Below are 14,184 nucleotides of genomic sequence, written 5' to 3'. Positions count from 1 at the left end.
CAGAGTCTTCCTGTTTGTGAGCAGGTGAGACACACCTGAAGATCAGAGCAGAGCAGCAGAGCTTTCAGCCTTCATCCCGAACTCTTCACTCTTTCATCACGTCACGGTTTCATTCAGACTCAACCGAACCACTTCCGGTTCTGTGACAGTCACAGCGGAGCGGCGAGACGCGTCCGGAGACGGCAAACGCTTTTCCTCCTGCTACACTGACACTGACTGCAGCTGAGAATGCCTCCGTCCTCTTCATCCCTCCTCCTCCTCCTCCTCCTCCCCCTCCCACTCGTGCGGCTCATCGGAGCGGCGGAGGACGCGGCCTGCAGCGGCTCTTTCCGCGTCGGGCAGGAGAACTTCGTGCTGGACGCGGAGGACGCGGTGAATGAGGGAGCGGCTCTGCTGTCCACCACGCATGTGCACTCAGAGGAGGTGTGCACGAGCGCGTGCTGTGAGGAGCCGAGCTGCAACTTGGCGCTGCTGGAGCCGCGCGGCACCGGAGCTGCGGCGGAAAACCGCACCTGCGTCCTGTTCAACTGCGTCCACAGAAACCGCTTCGTGTGCAGGTTCGTGAACCAGAAGGGATACCTGAGCTACATCCGGGAGGCCGTGTACCGGAAACACCTGCAGGGGCCGCAGGGGGCAGGTGAGCCAATCACCAATCAATAAATCAGTGACAGGATCAATCAACACATCAGTAATCAATACAGGAGGGTGATTACAATATTGATCTATATCAATATCGATCAGTAGATCAATAATAGGATCAATATCAGGGAATATCAATAACCAATACTGGTACATTAGTGAAGTATTGATAATGTCTCAGTTTGTCGTCATGACGATTCAGATGTTATTAATTTAGACGGCAAACACACCTGAGGTCGACTTAACCAAACAGGACAGGTGTGAACGCAGCCTGAGACAAACAGCAGCTGGACGGAGACACTGACTCAGGTTTTCATGATCTCTGTTAACGAGACTTTAAAACTCCTCGGACTACAAACGTGATCAAACTAAAGACTGTCAGTTAGCATAGCTTAGCTTAGCTTAGCTTGTTTCTACATGAACGCAAGTTGGAGCCGGATCAATGTCAGGTAACACAGGTCACAGGTGACTCACAGATAATAGCGATATGATAGCGGTCCAACTGGACAGTGTGAAAAAAGACAACGAAAAAATGATGACGGGGGCATTTTCAAAACCGTTGCTCAGACGACCTCAGTAACCAGGATCAGGATAAACACATGAGGTACCTGTGACTGCGTCTCAACGACAACATGTCTGAGTTTATGGTGATCAGTGAGGAAGGCGATCAATGAGGAAGGCATCCTGAGGACAGTGACCTGCGTCCAGGAGAATACGATGACAGAACCCTTCATGATGAGAGATCGAGTGTTGTCAGTTTATGATTCGTCTCAACGTCTGGAGTTTGATCACTCAACTTTCAGAAGCTTCGTCCTGTCAGCTCCGTAACTATGAATAATTGTTCTGCAGCGAGATCTATCCAATCATTTATTGACCATGTATTTCATGTTCATAAGTCAACTGTGTGTCACTCACCTGGTGTCAGACGCCCTCACCTGTCTGCTGAACGCCACGGTGAAGTTCCCGTCCAAAGGCAGTAAATGCTTTCACATATTTTCCTTGACTCAGGGAACCCAGTCTGTGCAACAGTCTTCAGTAATTCCCTTAGCTAAGGAAAAACTAAACCTTAAAGGGCCAGTGTGTAATATTTGGCATGGTTTATTGTCAATCTGAATCTGAGTCTGAATCTGAATATTCTACCCATTAATATGTTTATACAAGTGTATAATCGCTATAAACTAAAATTCGTTTGGTTTTCGTAGCCTTATAATTATGCTTTTATATATATATATATATATATATATATATATATATATATATATATGTATATATACACCAAGGGCCTTGCTTTAGTGAGGTCGCCATCTTGCACCGCCATGTATGTACGGCAGCCCGAGCGGACAATCCAGCCAGCCAGAGAACGCGTTTCGCGTGTATAAATAAACCAATGAAGACAGCAGAAGGAAGGAAGAAGGAGGAGGAAACAGCAGAGAGTGTTAGTAGTTTGTCGACAGAGAGTAGTGAAAAGTTTTTTTAGTTATAAAGTATGTGAATGGACCACACTTACCACGCAACAGGAGAGAATGAACCCGAACGGTCATCTGCGAGGAAAAGAAGACGCAACTTCACTCCTTGTGATGCACTCTCTGCAGCGCTTTTCCTCCTGATGATATGTCTCCCCAACGATGGCAGCAGTAGCACCGAATCCCATTCTGTGCATTCAGCCTCTCTTCTCGCCCGCTCAGCATCAAACACATGGAGTTCCTCATCTGTATGCTCCGGCTCAAACAGGTATGGCTCTGGGTCTGTGTCCGCTACAAGAAACTCTTCAAAATCGCGTTCAAAGTCGTCCATTGCAGCTACTATAGTCCGGAGATATTGCTAGGCTAAATAAACAGCTGAGCTCTGTTTACAGGCTACGCTGTCAGTCAGTGTGCGGGCTGGAGATTGGTGGAGCAGAGAGGGGAGGGGGTCCCCACTCGGTATGGTAAACGAGTATGTGTGTAAAGTTATGAGAAAGAGTCAGAGTTTGGGACGGAGTCTTTTACCCCCTGGAGTGTTACCGGAGTTTCTGGAGTGCTCAAATAAACTGGCCTTTTTCCCGAACGCTCCTCTGGTCTCCTGCGCATGAGATATTCATTACAATATCATAACATGGTTCAGATTTCTAAATAAACATTCACCTCGTCACTAGATAGACCTACTCTTGAAAAAGTCGTACGCAAGGCTTTTTGTCCCTACGAGCAATCTAGAATTTGACCACTGATGTCACTGTTTTCAACCCATTTTACACACTGGCCCTTTAAGTGTCAAACTTAAGAATATGAACACAGTGATTTGTGAATCATTTTAGCTACATGCTAACATCAGTGAAACATTACGTTACATACACTGCTACATGTAGCTACATGCTAATATAAGGGAAACATCACATTACATACATACTGTGTATCACCTCTCCGTGACATCACTGTGTGTTTCCAGGTGAGCAGCCTCCGCCCATCGCCATCGCAGGCCGTGATGTCATTGTTCAGCTTGGCGAGCCGGTGTTACTCAATGGCATTCAAAGCCTGGCGCTGGGTAACGCCCACATCACAGACTATCACTGGACTGTGAAGAGTGGTAACGGCTCCGTCGGCACAGAGGTAAACACTGCTGAGTCACTGGGGGCGGGGCTGAACAGGTGGAAGTAACAGATGGGACACAATCGCAGGGACATTAGCTTAATTATTTTACGTTCAGAACGGCAGCAGCCATGACACCAAACACCATCCAACAGTCCTGCAGGTTCATCTGCTCTGCTTTAAGACACAAACAAAACCTGGTCCTGTATGAACAGGTGAGGCTGAACAGGTGAGACTGAACAGGTGAGGCTGAACAGGTGAGGCTGAACAGGTGAGGCTGAACAGGTGAGGCTGAGCAGGTGAGACTGAACAGGTGAGGCTGAGCAGGTGAGGCTGAACAGGTGAGACTGAACAGGTGAGGCTGAGCAGGTGAGACTGAACAGGTGAGACTGAACAGGTGAGACTGAACAGGTGAGACTGCAGGTAAATTTGGCACGTGTGATTCTTCAGAGTGCTCAGTTAAAAAAAAAAAACCCTCCCCAAACAAGTCTTCTGTGTTAAGTGACCGCGTCCTCCATCTTTAAAGCTGACTTCATGTTGTTATCAGAGTGTCTCTGTGTCTGTGTGTCTCTGTGTCTCTGTGTGTCTGTGTGTCTGTGTGTGTGTCTGTGTCTCAGTGTGTCTGTGTGTGTGTCTCAGTGTGTCTGTGTGTGTGTCTCTGTGTGTCTGTGTGTGTGTCTCTGTGTGTCTGTGTCTCTGTGTCTTTGTCTATTTGTGTCTCTGTGTGTGTCTTTGTGTCTCTGTGTGTCTTTGTCTATTTGTCTCTGTGTGTGTCTTTGTGTCTCTGTGTGTCTCTGTGTCTTTGTGTCTTGTGAGTCAGCAGCAGACAGACGTGTCACTGTGCGTCCAGCTGTTTTAAATAAAGTTCTTTTTGAATGACAGCTGCAGAAGACGGAACTACCTGACCAGGTGCAGGTGTCCTTCCGTCAGCCCGGCTCATACGTCTTCCAGCTCACCGTCACCGACTCCAACGACCAATCACACGCTGCCAACGTCACCGTCCTTGTCCTCAGCCAGGAGCTGTCCAGCTGTGAGTGCTCATGGGAAATGTAGTCCACTCTGCTGTTTGTCTTAACTGGGTTATTGATCAATTATACTGTTTACTGAAAGGTTATTGATAAGGTGAAGTGTTTTATGAAGGATTATTGATCGGTTAAACTGTTTATTGATCAGTTAAACTGTTTATTGATCAGTTAAACTGCTTTATTGAGTGGTTTACAGATCATTGATCGGTTAAACTCTGAGTGTTTAACAGAGTCTCTTGATGTTCAGCGAAGTGAATCAGTGTTTGTGGTTCGACACTTATGATCCACACCTTGACTCAAACTGGTCCGACTGGCTTACCTGCCCCACACACACACACACACACACACACACACTCTGAGTCTGCAGAAACTGAACCTGCTCTGTGAGGCTGTTATTTTGTCACCTTGACTTTTGTATCGACTTTTTTCAGCAGACAACAGTTGAGATGCGTCATGTGATTGATCGGCTCATGTATTGATGTATCACTGTATTGCTGTTTTGATTGCTGATTGGTGATCGGTGGAAGCAGCTGGTCATGAATGAGTTAAACAGGCGCAGCTCCAGTTTCAGGTCATAAAACTGTTAAACAACATGTGAACGTCTGCAGTACTGACACACTGTAAATACTACATGTTACCATGGTTACCAGTCGAGTGTTGACAGACACACACACACACACACACACACGCTCTGCGCTGTGTGTTAATGTGCACAGACAGTGTGAGTACTAACAGTCCACAGAGAGACGTCACAGTTCAGCTGTGATGTTATGATCATCATGTGTCTGTCAGAGACTCTGAACATTGATCTGTCAGCAGCTCCTGAACTTCCTGTGTGTTGCATTGTGGGAGAAAAGTGTCCGTCAGCAGTTTAGTCAGAACCTCTGGAGGTCGATGCGTCACACTTATCACTGCTGAGTAAATCAATTATTTAATATGGAACACTGATTTTAAATGATGTCATTGATTTTTAAATGTCATTGATTTTAAATGATGTCATTGATTTTTAAATGTCATTGATTTTAAATGATGTCATTGATTTTTAAATGTCATTGATTTTAAATGATGAAAATTAGACTTTTTTTGTCTTGTGAATTTTTAACAGAATAATTTGAACTTTTGGAAGAAATGATGATGATGATGATGGTGATGATGACATCACAGGAAATCAACGAATACAGACGATTATCAGCAAATTGATCAATAACGAACAGAACAATAAATGACCGTACTGACACAGTGAGGAGCTCCTCAGCCTGCAGATTACTTTACTGTAACTGAGTACTTCCTGCTGAAGACACCTTTGTACTCTGACTCGTGGTGATGTCATGACGTGGTGTTTCTACTGTTATTTGAATAATTGATCCGATTCTTACACCGACTCAACGACCAATCAGCAGCTTTTTAGCCACGTCACATGACCTTCATCAGAGTTCAGACTGTTTGTCTCTTTATCTGTGACATCATCAGTAGAGCTGCTGACACAGAGTGTGATGTCATCTCTCTGTCTGTGTGTGTGTGTGTGTGTGTGTGTGTCAGTGTACTGTCTGGCTCCGGTGAAGGTCGGCCCGTGTCGAGCTGCGTTTCCTCGCTGGCATTATGACGCTGACGCAGGAAAGTGTGAGAAGTTTGTGTTCGGAGGCTGTAAGGCAAACGACAACAACTTCCTGTCTGAGGAGGATTGTCTGTCAGCCTGCAGAGGAGTCACAGGTAACTACACACCTGGCAGTACACACCTGGCAGTACACACACACACACTTGTCCTTAAACCTTCTGATGTTTGTTTCCGTCTCAGAGACGTCAGAGAGGAGAGTCTCTCCACCTGCTGCTGGTGAGTCCCACAATGCACCTCTTCATATCAGCTCTGCAACATGTGAAGGAATTGCAGGATAAACGTGTGTGTGTGTGTGTGTGTGTGTGTTCAGAGGAGTGTGGAAAGGCGTGTCGCCGCGATCAGCTGATTTGTGACAACGGTTGCTGTCTGGACCGAAGTCTGGAGTGTGACAACGTGACACACTGCAGCGACGGGCTGGACGAGAGGCACTGCAGCAAACGTAACACACACACACACACACACACACACACACACACAGAATTCGTGACGACATGAGGACCAGGAGTTTTATTTATAAACAGTCTGTAGGATTCATACTGAAAATGTACTCGCAGACAAAAGCAGGAAACGGCGTGCACCCAAAAATATTCTGATTGACAGACCCTTTAACTGTTGGTACACAGTGTGATGTTTGTTGGTGGGCGGGGCTTAGCTGGAGGCAAAACAGTTCTCCACAGACGTTAGCTAGCGCTAGCTAACAAGTTGTGTTGTCTTGTTTTAGACGATGGAGGAAGATGATGTGAGTGGTGCGTTCAGAAACACTCATTGTGAGTGTGGGAGCGCACTCTGACACAAACTGGAGCGTTGATAAATTGGGAGCGCTGTCTGAATGTAGCGTTGGGTTATCCAGAGCAGCGCACTCTCAGAGTGGCAGAGCGCACTCTGGACACTCTGTCTGTGGAGACGGAGCAGCAGAGCGCCGAGCGGAGTGAATGTGTGATTAACTTAACCGTTGGTTCATTCATGTAGAAATATAACGCTGCGTTTCTTCCACCAACAGGGCTCTCATTTTAGTGTAGAGCGTCAGACTGAATTTACCAACGCACCATGTCAGGTCACTCACTCTCCGGGACCGCCAGTGTTACTTGAATAAGTAAACACTGACCAACGGGACCAGACTGGCCGACCCGTATGCTCTCACTCAGTGGATGGATGATGTCACAGGAAGCCAATCTTACAAAGGAGGACCACACTTGTTTGTTTTGCTATGGAAGCTAACGTTAGCTAAAGTGCTAAAAAGTTAGCGTTGCAGAGAAATCCAATCTTCCTCTTAATCCCTCCCCAGTTTCTGATGAGGTGGACATGATAACCCTTAATACACATAACCTTATTCATCCCTACAACAGGAAATACTTTTTCCCTAACCTGATATGAAGTGTGCGCTGCACATGTGAGCATTTTTGATGATGGCCTCCGTCCAGTCCTTTGGTCTTATCACATTTAACCATAGTTGTCTTTGTTTTTGTTGACGGGCAGTGGCGGCTGGTTTTGAGCCATGACTCCTTCTATTCTGGCTCCCAATAACACAACAAGACAAACACATTTTAACACTCCTATGGAGCCTACAGCCCTGTGGGGGAGAGGCAGCTGCACCTCCTGCTGATAACATGATGTCACTGTGATGTCATCGTGACGTCGGCCCTAAAAGTGTCTGTTTGATGTGCGCTCCCCTGCTGACCACAAGTGTAAATAAATAATAACAAATAAATAAGCAGTGTAAATGTGATGATGGGATAATGAGCAGAGTTCAAGGTGACATTTGAGTTGAATTCTAATTTTTATAACTGAAATATGTTTCTGGAAAACTTCTGTCTCGCTGATGTACGAGGTGCTGACACAGCTGCAGCGTTCATGGTGACGTGGATCTGTATCGTGTGACATGAGGTGAAATTAAACGTGTCACAGACGTTATTATAAAAATAAAGACGTCTCTCTGACATTTTATTTTCTACAGTCTGACTTCAGTTCAACATCTGCGTCAAAATGTTTGTACGTACGGATCAGAGTTTCCTGCAGGTTTGTTTTTATAGATTGTAACTTTAACGTGTGACGTGTCGTACGACTCCTTCAGGCTTCGTTCTGTGTGTACACAGTGTTTATAAAGGACAACTCAGATTTCCTACTGTCTGTGAACACCTCTTTGGTCCACACAAGGTCACACATACAGGAAGTAAACATTCAACCCCCAGCACTGATCTTCCTCCTCCTCCTCCTCCTCCTCCTCAGTGAACAAGACGTTGCACAAGCTGTTGGACATCGATGTGAACCTGAGGAAAGGTCAGTTCTTCAGTCTCTGTATCAACTAGCATTAGAAGCTAACAGGCTACATGCTAACATTAATGACCACCCCCCTCAGCTCGGTGTGCGGAGCCCCCCCGCACAGGTCCATGTCGGGCCAGTTTCAGCCGCTGGTACTACGACCCTCTGGACAGGAAGTGTTCCCGCTTCACATACGGCGGCTGTGACGGAAACGAAAACAACTTTGAAGAAGAAGAGAAGTGCAAAGAGACGTGCAAAGGAGTGACTGGTACAAAACACACACACACAAATACACACTGTAGCACCCTGTAACAGGCCGACCCTGAGGTCAGTGCCGCTCTGGTTCCCTCATCCGATAACTATGACAAAGATTTTTATCATTGACCTTTATCCACGATGAACACCAGGTTGGTAAACTCCAGTAAATAGTCTGCACCAGGATGTTTGGGTTGGTGCAAGTTGTGAGCTGTAATTCAGCAGTAAATAATCAGCTGTGTGTGTCTGACTGTGGATGGTGGAGCTGCTGGATGGATCTGTGCAGCTCCTCTGCTTCCACCTGAGCAGCTGCTCTGTTAGCAAGGCCAAAGCCCTGAACATAGGAGAACACGCAAGAAGGCCAGGGCGTTTCATACTTCAGTGCAGAACTCCTGGGAGGTCCTCATAGGCCCCTCCCACTGTTGCATACATCACATGCACTTTTCAGCATTAACCACGCCCACTTCAAATTTCTGATCAATCACACAAGAAAAAAGTTCTGCCCAGACGATGTGTCGAGAACAAGCTGCAAGAACTCTCCAAGCAGGTCTGTGAGAGAGAACAGATGTCTCTGCTCCTTAAATATCCTGCAACAAGCAGAATCAGTAACGTCCCTGGTTCTGTCCCGGCACAGGAGGAGCTGTTAGTGATGTCAGTGTGCAGTGATTGGTCGAACACATGAGCCGATTCAGCACCGCCAACCGCTGTTTTTAAAACCGTGTTAGCTGTGTAAACAACAAACAGCAAAACACAAACAACAGCTGGTGACGAGGGAACTGGAGGAGGTGTGATGTTTAACTCTTTAAAGTGAAACAACAGACGGCTGATTGGTGTCACCTCAGTGTCAACGCTGTGACTGTGACCAGATGACAAGCTGCTCTCTGCGCGTTGCTCTCTGAAAACCACTTCCTGTTTCCTCCTGGACCTCCTTCAGGTTCTTGTTTCCTGATGGGACAACATGATGATGTCATGCAGGACGTCATGGTAGCATTGAGTGCTATGTTGCGTGTAGCAGTACCATCCAGCATGACGTTTTCACACATCAGCAAAGATTTACAGTGACGGATTTTAGGATTCACAAAAGTTTATTTGAGACACTTTGTTTTCTTTTTTTCCCTAATGTCACTTCCTGTTTTACTCTTCACTGTCACTTCCTGTCTTTGTCTCCGCAGAGCATAACGTCTTCTTCAAAGGGTTGTTTGACCGCTTTGAGACGGAGGAGGAAAGTGACTCAGGTGACTTTATTTACATCTCAGAAACTACAAACATGGCTGACAGTTTGTAGTTTCTGATCAGTACCATGATGTAGTTGTGGTGTACAGTTATAGTGTGACAGGAAGTGACCTCACTGTCTCTTCCTCCTCAGGAAACATCGCGCTGGCGGTCTGTCTGTCGGTGGCCATCTTGGCTCTGTTGGCCGTCCTCGCCTACTGTTTCCTCAAGTCCAGGAAGGAGCGCGCCCACCGGCCCGTCCCCACAAGCTCCGCCCACGTGCCGCTGTCAGGGCAGGAAACGACCGTTTACAACTCCACCACCAAACCTGTATGACGTCACCAGGCCTGTCGCCGTGACGATCACGGAAGCTGTGTGACGTCATGAGCAGGTTGATGTCGTGTTGTGTTTTGTGTGTGAGGGTGTTTTTACAGTGCGTCGGGTTGTGGATGTTAGTGTGTGTGTGTGTGTGTGTGTGTGTGTGTGTGTGTGTGTGTGTGTGTGTGGGTGGGTCTCAGTGTAAATATGAAGATGTTCTAATCTCAGGTCGTTTTAATCTGCTGCCGCCGTGTTTTTGTCTTTTTAACATTCACTGTCAATAAAGTCACAAACAACAACAACAACAAACATCAGTGTGTTTATTTACTGACCAAACTTGCTGAGCGATTGAGCGTCCGCACGAGTCACAAACATTCAGCTGCGACATGTTCCTGAAACATCTCTGACATCTCGACCCTGTGATGACATCTGACCTGTCTCCATGACGACCGAAGAAGGCCATGAGCGGCGGCTGAAAGCTGCAGGACGAACCTTGATGCTCCAGAAACAACGTGAGACATAAAATATAAGACAAAGTCGTTGAGACCAGATCAGAAAACGTTTTAACAAGAAATTTTAAAGAAAAAAATCTTAAAAAAACTTTCAAAGACTAAAAAGTATCTGCGAGTCACCGACAGGTCGGCGTGACGGGAACAGGTTTGAAGAGTCGTTACGTCTGACGTGTGAAGAGCTCGACTCGTGTTGACATGAAGAAATTAAAAACTGGAGAAATCATGTTTGTTTCTGACCTCACACACACACACACACACACACACAGAAACAGAAACAGTAGAGCTGTTTTGCTGTCGACAGGCTGAAACTTGTTCAGACTGGTCCAGTGAAGCTTCAGCGTGTTCAGAGTTCACATGTTTGTATTCATTAGTTTAAAGGATCGTGGCGACTCAGACAGGAAACAACACGTGGAAGGATTTTCTCTCTCTTTGTTTGTATCTGCAGTTTGTTGTTAATGTGTCAGAAGTGAATCCTGAGTTTCACCAGTTCTCTTCGTTCTGCTCCTCTGAAGTCAGAAGAAGATCAGAGGAAATCAGCTGCTCGTCCAACACGTGACGTTTAATGTGAACATTTACTGATTTTAAACATTTAACAAGATACATAAAGTTATGAGAACAACCCACCCTGGTTAGAACATACGGCATGATATATGAAAAGTTATTATTAGTTTTGAACTAATAATCATAATAATGATGATGATGATGATGATGATGCAGTAAAGCAGAGTATATCACTGGGGCACACGATCCTCACATTAGTTTGTGTCCAAATCATCTTCAATATCTACAAGTTTTAAACTTGAGAAACACAAAAAAATGAATATAATCAAACAAAAATTCAAAATTTAAAAATTAAAAACTTTATTCTAATATTTGGATATTCTATATATTTTATTCTATAAGGTTTGGATATTAACGTTCAGGTTAAAGAAATATTATCAGCTTTTTATATTTTCTTTGAATTACTTAGATGTATTAAATTCATTTAAACTTTTCTGCACTGACTATTTTTATACTTAAAAACATTTTCCTGAATCGTCTTCTTCTTCTTCTCCTTCATCTTTGTCTTCATCTTCGTCATCTTCTTCTTCTTCTCTGTTTAAACTGGTGTGTTGCAGTGTCCAGCAGAGGGCAGCACAGATGTATTAATATTTAATATAACCTCTGATTATCACACTGATTATATATTATTAACAACAATTATAATCAATGAACCATCAATCAACACACACACACACACACACACACACACACACACACACACATATTAAATCTTTATCTGCAGGTTGTGACACAAACAGTTCCTGAGTGTTCACTATGAAGATTAGAAGAAATAAATCAGCACATTGAATTAAACACAACTGTCCGATGCTCCAGATATTTTTCCTGAGTGACTGGAGGCAAACCCACTTTGGCTCACAGTGTTTCTGGTGATGGATAATGGTGAAAACAATAAAAACAAAATCTTTAAAAGAACAACAAAAAAACTTTAAAGAAAAAAAAAGCCAGAACTTTTGTTTTCTTCAGAAAATCACTGAAGCCTCGGTGTGTGAAAATGGTGAGTAAGGGAGCGATCACACCGAGATGAAACGCTAGAAACGTGACGCCAGTAAAACCATCGTTTTCCTATGATACGGCGCGTCTGACCTGTGTTCAAGCGTCTTTGTAGATGGGCGTTTTTGTAGACGCTGAAAAGTTAAAATATTTTCAACTTATTGAGCGTCCATCAGACGCCAGTAGCTAGCGCGCAATTCTAGATTGCAGCGCTCACTCGCCCACCCCTCCCATCAGGTAAGTGACGGTGGCCTCGTAGGACAAAAAGCCTTGCGTAGACAGCAGAGATGAATTCATCCACGAGTTTTTCAGGAATATCTAGCAACGATATCTAAACCATGTTACGATATGTTATAGCTTACCAGTGAGATATAGTTATCTGTGAGATATATGTTAGGAGTGTTTTATTTCTAATTGTTTTGGTAACACGAGCAAACATTAGCACAGTGACGGCACAGTGCAGCAAATATAGGTTGGTACGATTATAATATATGCGTCTCCAGAGTGTTCTTCCACAGGACAGGGAGAGGAGGAAGGGGGAGAGGAGGAAGAGGGGGAGGGAGAGGAGGAAGATGGAGAGGGAGAGGAGGAAGAGGGAGAGGGAGAGGAGGAAGACCAGGGAGAGGAAGGGGCGAGGAGGTAGAGGCGGTGCAAGAACGGCCAGGCGAGGAGGTGTGTCTCGGCTCCCCAGAGGGAAGAGGAGGAGGAGGGGGCGGCAGCCTTCGCAGCAGCGCGAGAGGAATCAACAGATTAAGCTTGATTTATGGTCCTACGACGTACCTACGACGTTGCCGTGACGCCGTCGTGAACCCTTCGAACTTCTCCGTTACTCCATTTCGTCGCGGTGCAATTCACTGCCAGAGCGGTAAGAGGCTGCGTTCCTTTCCTGAATGGTTATTGTCGTCTCTAGTTGATTCTTCGTTTAGCTTCCGGCTTTTCTGGTCACAGAAAAATGAACGCGGAGCACGGACAGACGGCTCCGTCCGTATCCGTATTGAACGTTGAGCATAAATGGGCCTTAATACTGCAACATCTACTAATAATGCAACAGAAGATGTTTAAAGATGGCGGGGATGGCACAATCTGGCAATACGGAACCGGAAGTGCATTGCTACCAAGCAAACCAATCACAGCCCTCTCGGTCTGCGCTGGGTCTGTGTCGCCTCGACGTGGAGTTACATTTTTGGGGAGGTGCACGTCAGGCTACGCCGGGGGCTACGGCGAGCCTTCTGCGTAGCCACGTACTCTACGACGTAGCGATGTTGTTGATTTAACGCAGGACCATAAATCAGGCCTTAGGCTGTAGGCTAGGCTAACCATTTAGCTGCAGTTCTGGGATAACGTTAGCCAAGGCTAGGATAACGGTAGCACATAAATGTGACGTTAGCTGTCACTGGAACTTAGACGAGACGGAAAAGTAGTTGCAAACATGAAGCCAAAATGATTTTAAAACATCAGCTTGAATTACCTGTCTAGCAGAAAGCAGGCAACCTCCACATCCCTTGTGAAATCCTTCTCCTTCAGGAGTTCTTTCCACCTGGAATAAGCAACGCCGATATTCACTCGCGTTTTGTCCCGTCCTCGCTTATCTGATCTTTTTCTTTTATTTGGTGGCGTGGTTTCCCTCTTACGGGGCAAAACATGTGTGTGGTCCTCCATTTAAAGTGCGACAGAATCATAAAAGTACAAAGCAGGTTCACGCCGAAGCGCCCCGGATTGAGCTTCACCTTCTCTGTCTCCAGTGACGGCAAGTTCTAGGTAAACGCGAAAGGCGAAGCGCGTATATCCCTCTCGGCCACTGTATTCAAATATGGCGACACAAGAGGGCAGCCTCCAGCAGGCCGCGCCCTGCCTGTGTATATATAGAGAAATCATTCTAAGCCTATGAGAAAACTTCCATTTGTATGTGAATTGCATTACACTTTAGTAAATATATATTTATGAAAGCAATAGTTGATATTTGCTCATAAACAACCAGGTAAATTACACATTGTAACTTTAAGAAAACAAACAAATGATTTAAGCTCAGATCTGATTCTGTTTTTGTCCCTTGAGAAAATCTTTAATTCTGGAAACGTGAAAGTCAAACCCTCCTCTCTGTGTCTACAGTGACTGGCTGATGAATGACGTCACTTTGGTGATTATGACAGAAGACATGATGAACCCTCAGCTGGGTCTGCTACAGTCATGCTTTTAAATGAGGCGCATGCGCAGAGGCTCGGAGTGTGGCA

The 14,184-nt window shown here is 45.4% G+C and overlaps 1 protein-coding gene across 1 annotated transcript; it reads left to right on the top strand.

The window, feature by feature from the left end:
- Window positions 1–10,157, top strand: LOC125897324 (kunitz-type protease inhibitor 1-like). Its single transcript, XM_049590564.1, has 10 exons — window positions 1–637; window positions 3,064–3,224; window positions 4,086–4,233; window positions 5,768–5,938; window positions 6,024–6,059; window positions 6,154–6,282; window positions 8,070–8,120; window positions 8,200–8,370; window positions 9,530–9,592; window positions 9,724–10,157. The coding sequence occupies exons 1-10, from the start codon at window positions 229–231 to the stop codon at window positions 9,903–9,905; spliced, it is 1,521 nt and encodes a 506-aa protein (XP_049446521.1). The 5' UTR covers window positions 1–228; the 3' UTR covers window positions 9,906–10,157.
- The last annotated feature ends 4,027 nt before the right edge of the window (window positions 10,158–14,184 follow it).

This window comes from Epinephelus fuscoguttatus, linkage group LG11 (genome assembly GCF_011397635.1).
Source record: "Epinephelus fuscoguttatus linkage group LG11, E.fuscoguttatus.final_Chr_v1".
Lineage (NCBI taxonomy): Eukaryota > Metazoa > Chordata > Actinopteri > Perciformes > Serranidae > Epinephelus > Epinephelus fuscoguttatus.
This window is presented reverse-complemented; position numbering and strand designations above follow the sequence as displayed.